This window comes from Bufo bufo, chromosome 7, assembly GCF_905171765.1.
Source record: "Bufo bufo chromosome 7, aBufBuf1.1, whole genome shotgun sequence".
Lineage (NCBI taxonomy): Eukaryota > Metazoa > Chordata > Amphibia > Anura > Bufonidae > Bufo > Bufo bufo.
In genome coordinates this window covers 144,146,013-144,156,896 of record NC_053395.1, presented here as the reverse complement: position 1 = coordinate 144,156,896, position 10,884 = coordinate 144,146,013, and the positions used below count along the sequence as shown (strand labels likewise).

At 48.2% G+C, this 10,884-nt stretch overlaps 1 protein-coding gene across 1 annotated transcript in view; it reads left to right on the top strand.

Annotated features, from left to right (window-relative positions):
- Positions 1-309: 309 nt before the first annotated feature.
- Positions 310-10,884, top strand: part of LOC121007847 (origin recognition complex subunit 2-like) — a 47,906-nt gene continuing 37,331 nt past the window's right edge. Inside the window, exons 1-5 of the mRNA XM_040440092.1 lie at positions 310-364; positions 1,967-2,133; positions 2,358-2,459; positions 9,531-9,640; positions 10,404-10,536. Coding sequence (XP_040296026.1) covers positions 2,026-2,133; positions 2,358-2,459; positions 9,531-9,640; positions 10,404-10,536 — 453 coding nt within the window. The 5' untranslated portion in view covers positions 310-364; positions 1,967-2,025. The remainder of the gene's footprint in view (positions 365-1,966; positions 2,134-2,357; positions 2,460-9,530; positions 9,641-10,403; positions 10,537-10,884) is intronic.

The window sequence follows — 10,884 nt, the reverse complement described above, 5'->3', positions numbered from 1 at the left end:
CCTGTTAGGGGTTAAAAAAAACACATCTCCAGCCTGCCAGCGAACGATCGCCGCTGGCAGGCTGGAGATCAACTCTCTTACCTTCCGTTCCTGTGAGCGCGCGCGCCTGTGTGCGCGCGTTCACAGGAAATCTCGCCCATCGCGAGATGACGCATATATGCGTGACTCTGCGCAGGGCTGCCACCTCCGGAACGCAATCCTGCGTTAGGCGGTCCGGAGGTGGTTAAAGAGTGCCTGCAGCATGGCTCACTTATTGTTTCTGCAGTTTGGTATTATTAATTTCATTATATTATTATATTTGTTAAGGGAAGGAAACCGGAATTCATTTCTACTACTCCCCACAGACTGAGGAAGAGGCTATCAGGTAGAGTATCTGTTGATTTATTGTCAGATATTACAGAAAGACCTAGATAAAAGCTGCAGGTGCAAGAACATGGCAAATAAATTTTAATGTTGCTAAATGTAAAGTAATGCACCCAGACCACTCATATGGCTGCATACACATATTTGCGGCCCCTGTGTGGTTGGACAGAAACGCAGCTGATTGTGCGATCAACTGTGTTTCTGACCGGAGCACAGCATAGCGCTGTATTAAAGGTCCAGCTCCTGGGCGCTGGCAGGAGTAGTTTGGGTCCCCCAATGTCAATGACAGCCAGGGACCTGAGGAGAAGACAGAAGTGGTTTATTACTAATTCTGGGTGCACAGCGCTCGGTAAGTGTATGCAGTGAATACAGGAAGCAGCTACTCCACATCCTCTATTGGATCTGGCAATCACATGGTCGCCGTGTGTCTATCGGACACAACAGAGCTGTAGGGTTTCCAGAAAATGAGTGCTTTTCCGGCTAGTAAGGGAAGGTGCTTATTGCAGGGCACCAGTCACACAGATATAACCTATGACAGGGGATGGAGGCAGTAACAACCAGTTGTCATCCTCTGCAGAGAAGGAAGGCGACCATTTATGAATAGGAGGCAGGATAGAAGGAAATGTCGCCACTTAAGCCCCTATTACACTGCACAATTTTTGGGCCAATTACTAGGAACAAGTCTTCATAGGAGCACTCTTTCCTGAAAACTGGCATGTATAATTGTGCTGCCAATCATCTGATAAATGAGCAATCATTCTATAGAATGAAAGATGTATGATTATCGTCAGCACATCTCCCTGTGTAATCATGGATGTGCCACCCATAATCAATAGAACTGAATGAGGGAGGAATGACTGTGGTAGTGATCATTCCTTCCCCTTTAGTTTGCATTGACCTGCGTAATAGACCGATGCAAACAACCGCCGATCAACTTTTTTTTTTTTTTTGGGCACTTCAGACCAAAAAATGTTCTGCACCCCTGCTATAAAGGGTATAGGAGAGCTAGAAATGATTTTGAGGCAGGTAACCAGATTACTAAAGGGGATGGAAGGTCTCTCTAACAGTTCTAGTCGCTGTTATTGTAACGCAACAAAAACTCATTACAGTAATCCAACAATTTGTGTTAAAGTGACAAATCCTGTTGCTGATGTGAAGATACCGCTAGCTACATCTGTAGAATGAGAAAAATAAATAATTGGACTTGTTCAGCTTGTGAAAAAGGCTCCTTAGAGGTGATCTCATATTCATCTACAAATGCATGTGTGGTCACTACAAAGAACTGGTACATGGCTTATTAATTCCAAGGACTTAGGACCAGGAGACATTTATTACATGTATAGGAAATGCGAGTTAGACATCCATACAGGAAAGGATTCTATACAGTTCGAGCAATCGAATTATGGAATGCCCTAAGGTAAGGTAGTAATGGCAGATACTATGTCAGCATTGGAAAAAAGGCTAGATGCTTATCTAGTAGCAAACAATATTGAGGGTTATCATTAATGTTGTATAATCAATCGAGAAAGGTTGAACGTAATGGACCAATGTCTTTTATAAACCTATGTAACTATATAAAAGGATCTGCATTTTATACCTCCAGCACCGGATCTAAGATCTGACAGCGAGAGCGACTACTCTGCCTCTAACTCTGATGATGATATGGACGATAGGCCAGCTACAGCTAAAACACCAAGTAAATCGTCACAGATGCCGAGTGAACCTTCTCAGACCCCTGGTAAAACACCATCCAAAAGAGGGAAGAAAAAAGTAAGAGTCTCACCTAGCTAGATGTAAAAAAAATCTGTATATGTATTTATTGAAAATCCTTTTTTTTTCAACCAACTTGGGTGCCATTACAGGTCCAAAAGAGGTTGTTACCCAGCTTTCCCGGACTCCGGAGCGTCAAATTGTTTTGTGCTGTTGGCACAGATATAATGCCTAGATTGATAGACTACAGTGACTTGAATGTCTGTCTTCTTTTTTGTCCTTAGCAGAGCAATTTGGTAGAAGAGTACTTTGAAGCCCACAGCAGTTCCAAGGTCTTGACATCAGACAGAACATTACAAAAGTTACAAACGCCAAAGTTAGACCAGGTATGAAGCAGACAGTCAGCATTTTCCAAAAATGGATGGTCTAAAATGACAAAATGCCCTAGATGCAGTATTTGTCATAAATCATGTGACTAGTGGCAGATTTATCAAAGCAATTCCATGGCTGGAGTATTAGGTTTAGTGAATAAATACCTTTCTCGCTGGTATCATTGGGGGACACAGGACCGTGGGTATAGCTTGCTGCTGCCACTAGGAGGCGACACTAGGCTGAAAAAAAGACTTAGCTCCTCCCCTGCAGGCTATACCCCCCTCCAGCCTGGAGAGAGCATGTCAGTTTTTAGCTTAGTGTCGTAGGAGGCAGACCTCCCTGCTTTATGCAGGGCGGCTTTCTTATTTGATTCTTTTTTTATTTTATATTTTTCCTTTTAGGTTGGGAAACAGAGTTGCTCAGCCTCTCCGTTATCCCAAGGAGCAAGACCGGTGAGAAAATCCACCGCATACCTCCCCACAGAAGATAAAGGAGGACCAGGGCAGCCTCGCTCCCCTGCTCCCGCCAGCCAAGGGGTCACCTAGGTCCACCAAAGAAGAAGACCCTCCCGCCATGCCAGTCTCCTGCCACTCCGGCGCCAGCAACTGAGGAGGTGACCCTGCTGGAAAAGCTGACCTGCCGGTCCGCTACGGAGGGTGAAGAGAAGAGGAGGAAGATGGGGTGAGTACACGGGACTAGGTAAGTAGGTTAACCCTCTCCCTGCCCCCTCCCCCCTCTTTGGACGAATACCGGCTCCCTTTTCTCTCTCTTCACCCCCACTCCCACTTTATCTTGGCAGACGCCGGGCTCCAGCTTTTGTGCCCAGGATTTCTGATGGCATCCCTCCACTACCCCTCACGGCGCATAGGGGGTTAATGGCCACGTCCCACACTGCCGGGCACAGCGGGTGGGCGGCTGTTCGCGCTGCTGCAGCCCAGACCTTGCGGCCACCGTTATGCAGGGAGGGGAGCGGAGGCACTGGTATCCACCCCTCTAGGCAGCAGGCGCCGCTCCGGAAGGGTTAAAGCAGTCACAGGTAGACCGGACACTGGCTTCACTTTGCCCTACCTCCCTTCGGTTTCCGGTCCCAGCGTCTCTGAATCGCTCTGTACTCCGGCCGGCCGGCAGAATCCTTCCCGCCTGCCCCCCCTTCCCCAGTACCTCGCTGAGTCCCGCTCCCGGTCCTCCAGGATGTTAACCCTTAATGACCAGCCACTGCATTTAGGCTGGCACATGATTATCCTGTCTGCAGTGCAAGGGATTCTATTACTGGTCATTTTAACCCCTCCCTGCCTCTTGACCACTTAAGGCTGAGCATCCATTTTAAATTGAATAAATAAAAATAATGCGCAGAGAGTGAGAAAAAGAACGCAATCGGCTATGCTATCATAAATAAATATAATGTACACTAAGTGCATCCCGGATAGGGGAGTACCTCTGTGTTTTCCCAATCCACCATTATGAGTTGTTGATTGATGAGCACCAACTGCGCAGGTCCTTCCCACTCACCCTCCAGTGTGGTTGATATCCTCCGTCTGCGCACTACAGTGGAGCATCTCCGGTCATTCCCAATCACCCTCCTGGGTCGCTTGGTTGATAGCTGTGCCTGCGCAATCCAATGGAGGACCTCCGGACCTTCCCAATCACCCCCTGGGTTGCTTGGTTAATAAGCACTACCTGCGCACTCCAGTGGAGCATCTCCGGACCTTCCCACTCGCCCTCCGGGGTCGTTTGGTTGATAAAGCACCGCCTGCTCAGTCCAATGGAGGATCTCCGTACCTTCCCAATCCACCCTCTGGGATAGTTTGGTTGATAAGACACTGCCTATGCAGTCCGGTAAGTTATCCTCTGGAAGTTCCCATTCCACCCCCCGGGTAGTTTGGTCGATAAATCCCACCAGGACAGTCTGCGGCTGCCATGGACAAGACTCTGAGAGTAAAGATTGCACACAAGCGGACCAGAGCAGGATGTATTCCTCCTTGGTCACTCCTGCACCCCCAACCTTCCTCCCAGGGGTCACGCTCAGACACACCCTTCCTCTCTGGGAAGGTTCCGTCTGAGGGGGTGGGGGGATCACTGATTCGGACTCTGTCATTACCCAGCGCAATCTTCCCAGTTTGCGTTCACGGTAGGCAGCAGTATTGTCGTATGCATTACTCCCTTCCTTAGGCAGAGTTTTTGCACTATTTCTGGATATGGTACTTGCCTTAGACATTACCTCCTTCCATAGGTGGACTAACGGCACTAGCGCTGACTTCAGCGGTAGGCGTTCCCCCTTCTGTTGGTGGCGGAATTGCAGTTCCACGGGTACCAGACTTACCGTATGCATTAGCCTCTTCCATAGGTGGCGTTAGGGCACAGTGTTCCCGTATGCATTACCCCTCTCTAGGTGGAGTAATTGCACTCTCTCCGGGTACTAGACTCGCGATATGCATTACCCCTTTCCTTAAGTGGCATAATCTCTCTGCCACTGGATTCCGTTCCTGCAGCATGCATCACTCTTTTCCTTAGGAGGGGTGCTTACACTTCCTCGAGATACAGTTCTTGCAGTATGCGTTGTTCCCCCTTTTGGGCGGAATTGTTGCACTACCACTGAGGCAGTGCTCGACGTAGGCATTGTCAAACCCCATTGATGGGGTACTTCCTGTACCGTTGGATACGGTTCTGACGGTTGCGCTACCCCCTTCCTTGAGCGAAATGTTGCACTTCCACTGGAGGTTGTTTCTTTAATCACATTGACATCTCCATGCTTACTGTTATTTTACCCTTTCGTTAGTGATCGCTAATGGGTGGATGACTAAGCATCTTGAGATGCTGCACCTCCACTGTGCCAGTGCTCTAGATGCTCTAGCTTCTTTTGGTGCCCTGGACTCTTCATCTGGTAACTTTAACTTCCTGGCGAGCGTTCACAAGTTTTTTTGCTAGGTGATTCCTAGGCATTGCCAGTGCTGCTCCGGCCCGCCGGGTCTCGCAGGCAGTAGTGCATTAAGCATTCTCGAGAGTGTTACTCTATGGGCGTGGACTTTTTTCCCTCCCCGTGGGCTGCTTTAGGACATCCCACGGTCCTGTGTCCCCCAATGATACCAGCGAGAAAACGAGATTTTTGTGAAACGCTTGAATATCCTTTTCCAGAGGATTTGACGAACAAAATGGTCGGCTCCACCTATAGTGGACCCGCCAGTTTCGCGCTTGGCTAAACATACTACCGTGCCAATGGCGGATGGGGCTTCTTTTTCTGATATCAAAGATAAGAAGCTGGAAACGTTTGCAAAATCTGTCTTTGAAGCAGTGGGCACAGAGCCGCAGCCGGTGTTTGCCTCTACATGGGTGAGCAAGGATATGGGAGAGTGGACAAGGAATTTACATCAGGGCCTCGACTCGGGAGTCCCCTCGGGGGAACTTGCAGATGTGGCCCTTCAGCTCTCGCATGCCAGTGCATATATTTGTGAAGCATCTTTGGACGCGGCCAGGTTTATGGCTCGCTCGTCAGCCCTGTTGGTGGCTATTTGCCGTATTCTATGGCTCTCATGCTGGGCGGCAAATAATGCTTCAAAAGTGGACCCTGACGGCCCTTCCCTTTACTGGCGTAGGATTTTTGGTAAACGCCTGGATGAGATCATTTCAGACGCTACAGGTGGTAAGAGCACCCATTTACCACAGAACAGAGGGCGGTCAAAAAAGCGGATTCCGGCCCCAAGGGAGCGTCCGATAAGTCGGCCGCAGGCCAGAAGCGCAAGCCTTCCTGGCATTTCCGTCAACAGTGCTCCAAGTCCTTTAACCCTAATAGCTCCGCTGCATGAGTGGCAGCTCCCGGGCGCCCTCTGTTCAGGTGGGTGGCCGGCTTCATGTGTTTCGGCATGTTTGGCTGGCTCACGTATCAGATGTGTGGGTGATGGAGATTATTACAGAGGGCTACAAGCTGGACTTCAAGTCCTCCCCTCCGTCCCGTTTTTTTCGGTCGTCTCCTCTGGCCTCTCTCGCAGCTGCAGATCCTTTTTTTTTTTTTCCTGGCAATTCACACGCTGCTGAAGCAAGGTTTGATTGTTCCGGTTCCTGCGCAAGACCGTTTTCAGGGGTTTTACTACAATCTCTGTGTGGTTCCCAAAAAAAAGGGGACAGTCCTTCCCGTTATGGTCCTCAAGGCGCGCAACCGTTTCCTTCGCATCCGCAGATTCTGGATGGAGTAAACTGAGGTTGGTCATTGCGTCCATGGAACTGGGGGAGTACCTGTCCTCGATGGGCATCAAGGACTCTTATCTTGACGTGCCTATATGCGTCAGTCATCAGAGGTTTCTCCAGTTCGCAGTGGGTCCATTTTTACTTTTTTTGTGGCCCTCCTGTTGGGTCTGGCCACGGTTCCCAGGGTCTTTACGAAGGTTCTGGTGGCAGTCATGGCCTTGCTCCATGCTGGGGGGTTCATGGCGATCCCGTACTTAGACGATTTCATGGTGAAGGGTCCGTTGTTCCAGGGACGGCGGACAGCTTGAACATTGTTCTAGACACCCTGGAGCACTTAAGATAGATCCTGAACAGGTAGAAGTCTTGTCTTCGCAGCGGTTGACTTATCTGGGCATGGTACTGGACACTTGACAGGCCAAGGTGTTCTTGCCTCCAGAAAAACTATCCGCTCTTCGTCTGCGCTGATTCTCAGCTGGGCAGAGAAACATTTTCCGGCACTGTCGGCAGTTCACATACAACTGGATCGCAGACTTCCTCAGTCGGGAGCATCTTGATCCCGGCGAGTGGGCTCTTCACCTGCAGGTCTTTCGGCCATCTGCAAGAGGTGGGGTCAGCCGGATATGGATCTCATGGCCTCACGCTTTAACAACAAGGTCGAGGACTTTGTTGCGCAGTCCAGGGACCCCATGGCCCTGGCATGTGTCGCGCTGGTGATCCCGTGGAGACTGTTCACGTTTCCTTACGTGTTCCCGCCTCTTCCTCTCATTCCGTCCCTAGTCGCCCTTCTCGCTGACTAACCTTGGCGTCTTCCGCTCCGGGAGGACCTGCTGTCGCAAAGGCTGATCTTCCACTTAAATTTAGGGTTGCTACATTGAACGGCATGGCTGCCTTACTGAAAGCTTGTGGGTTTTTGGATGCGGTGGCCCAGACCATGATTCGGGCCAGGAAGCCGGCGTCTTCCAGAATCTACCACCGGACCTGGAAGTCCTACTTTAGTTGGTGCGAGTGGAGACAGCTGTCTCCCGTTCTTTTTTCTTTGCCACGACTTTTGGCTTTCCAGCAGTCTGGCATGGACTTGGGGCTGGCTCTCAGCTCCCTCAAAGGGCAAGTGTCGGCTCTCTCCATTATTTTTTATATTTTTTTTAGGCGAAATTTAGCTTCACTTTCGGCGCCCTCTTTCTGTCCTCCATCGGATCCTTGGGATCTTAATCTAGTGCTCAACGCTCTCCAATCTTCTCTGCTTTGAGCCTTTGCAGCAGGTGTTGCTGTGCTTCCTGTCTTATAAGGTGGCTTTTTTTGGTTGCAATTACTTCTGTCCGTAGAGTGTCGGAACTCGCGGCTCTGTCATGTCGGTCGCCCTTCCTATCTGTCCCAGACGGCATCTTTCAGGCGGACGGATTCCCTGTTCGTGTTTCCAGAGGGGCCGAGACTAGGGCTGGCAGCGTCAAAGACTTCCATTTCCGGATGGGTTCGTTTGGCTATTGTGCAAGCGTACAACATTACGGATCGAGTCTCTGCACTTCCAGGTGACTGCTCATTCGGCTCGGGCAGTGGGGGCCTCTTGGGCGGTGCATCATGGGGCTTCAGCCCTTCAGGTGTGCAAGGCGGCGACCTGGTTGTCTTTGCATACTTTTTCCAAGTTTTACAGAGTGCACACCTTTGCATCTTCTGACGCTTCTTTGGGGCGTACAGTTTTGCAGACAGCGGTTCTCTGATTGACAGGGGGGTTGAAGTTAAGCCCACCCTCAGGGACTGCTCTGGAATGTCCCAGGGTCAAGACCTGTGTCCCCCAATAAAACAGATGAGCACTCAATTTTTGTACTCACCGTAAAATCTGTTTCTCTTCCGTTCAATGTTTATGGGCCTTTTCGGGCCTTTGTGGTTCTGGGTTTGCACATAATGTGATTTTCTTATGTCTGGCTTCTCCTACTGCTTTTGCACTAAACTGATTAGCTTGGTCCCTGCATGAAGGGATATAGCTGAAGAGGGAGGAGCTTCCACTTTGTGTGTTTAGTGTCCGCCTCCTAGCAGCAACAGCTATACCCATGGTCAAGGCCTGTGTCCCCCAATGAACGGAAGAGAAACAGATTTTACGGTGAGTACAAAAATCTAGTTTTCTAGCTGTGTGAATAGTACTTTCACTTTGTGCTGGTCATCTGTAAATTACTAAAGGGTCATAAGCACTTATTTAAGCCAAATTCTTATCAGTAAGATAAGAACTGAGCTATAATGAGTGTTTGTAAGATCACAGATAAGAAGCCTGTTAGCTCCCTGATGGAGCAGAGAGAAAAATCTGAGCCAGCTACTAAATAAACTCAAAGCTGTGCAGGGAAAACGGCTCACTATTTTTAATAAAGACCAACTGAAAAAAAAGATTTTTAGTTGAAAATGAGTACAATGCAATAATTTAAAAAAATTGCCGCCAAAGGTGTACATAGCCTTTTAAGCTGGCCATACACATACAATAGCTAATGGCTGTCTACACCAATCTGCCTATTTCCACCAAGCACTCAAGTTTTTTGCAGTGGAGGGAAAATCATTAAAATCTGACATTTCTAATCCTCGTTTCCCTAGACATCTATTACTTAGACTGTTCAAAGGGTGCCTGGCACCTCAGATTGTGACAAGATCATGTATGTGGACAGCTTTAGGCACAGCACTAATTTAGTTTGCATACTATCATCTTCATCAATTCAGTCTATCAAATAATGCAGTGGTTCGACAAGGGCACTCTGCAGTGAATAGATTAAAGCAGAACACAGCAAGACTAGTTATCAAATACCGACTGCTTGGCTCAGAGAAAGTCTGTTGGTTCCATGGCCTGAATTAGTCATGAAGGTTTTTACAGTGACATATATGCCAGTTTTTTGGGGATATTGCAGTGTTCTGTTGTGTTACTTCTATAGGAGACATTGCGGAAGCTCCTGGTCCAGTCTCCCTCAGTGTTTGCCAATGATCTTCACAATCTTAATGAAAAACATGAGGCGTTCTTCTATAAGTGGATGCTGCAGCTTCAGTAAGTGGGGAAAAAACTATTTTAAAGTTACCCTCTGTCCAAACCTAAATTTTGACTATACATGACACATGCATAGTCACCATACCTGGTGCCTTCTGTTACTCACATGCTACCTCTGCTCTGGTCCCCCGTTGGTTTGCTTTTTAAGATGCCCACCACCCTGTCGGACTTCTGCATGCAGATTGCTGTATGAAAGTCTAAGGTATTCCCTGCACTGCCCTTGGATAGACAAGCACTATTAATGTGAGTCTAGAATGGAGGAATAATGGGAGAAATGGAGTGCAGCAGATACGTTGACTATATGTGACATGTATAGTCACATTTTAGGTTTGGATTGATTTAAAGGGGTTGTCTCGCCTCAGACATTGGTGTAGTATCACTAGGATCAATGTCCGATAGGTGCTGGTCCCACCACTGAGAACCACTCCTATCTCCAGAATGGGACCCATGCAGGTAATGGTGTTCCAAAAATAGCCGAGCACTGGTTTGGCTACACCCAGCAGTCCTGTAGAGGTGAATGGAGCGGCACACACCCTGTGTGCTCTCGGTTTATTTTTTATGGGACTTGTGAAAATAGCTGAGTGCGCTAGCTTGGCTGCTTTTGGAACTCCTATATAAATGAATGAAGAACATGCGTGGTGTGCTCTCCTTCACTATTGGCGGTCCGTTCTGTAGATAGGTGTACCAATGTCTGAGATGATAAAACCCCTTTAACTAATGTCTCACTCACTGTTTTGTGCTTCTTTTTCTTACTGTTTTTCAGCTTGGGCTTTAACATTGTCCTTTTTGGTCTGGGCTCCAAACGGAACCTCATCGAACAGTTCCGGACTACGTTACTGCAAGACTCTCTTCACATTGTTGTCAATGGGTTTTTCCCAAGCATCACAATCAAATCTGTAAGTAGCTTTCTTTGTATTGTTCATCCCAGGACTTTGAGCTGCTTACTCTTCATTTATCAAGGTTTTATCAAAGAAGGGATTCATAGATGAATGCAGCAGCATCTACTACCAGAATTAAGCTACAGCAGGAGGGCGAGTAGTTTTTGCCTTGGCAACCTACAGATAGTCTCTTGTGCAAAGGAGTTTTGCAGAAGAAGCTTTTGGAGATTTACAGTAACTTAGACAACTGAATTGCCAGTTCTCCTGTGGTCAGTGTTACACTTACTGCGGGCGATGTCACTGGAGGTACCCTTTCATTACAATCAAGGATACAGAAAAGTAATTAAAGGGGTATGTAAAAAAATA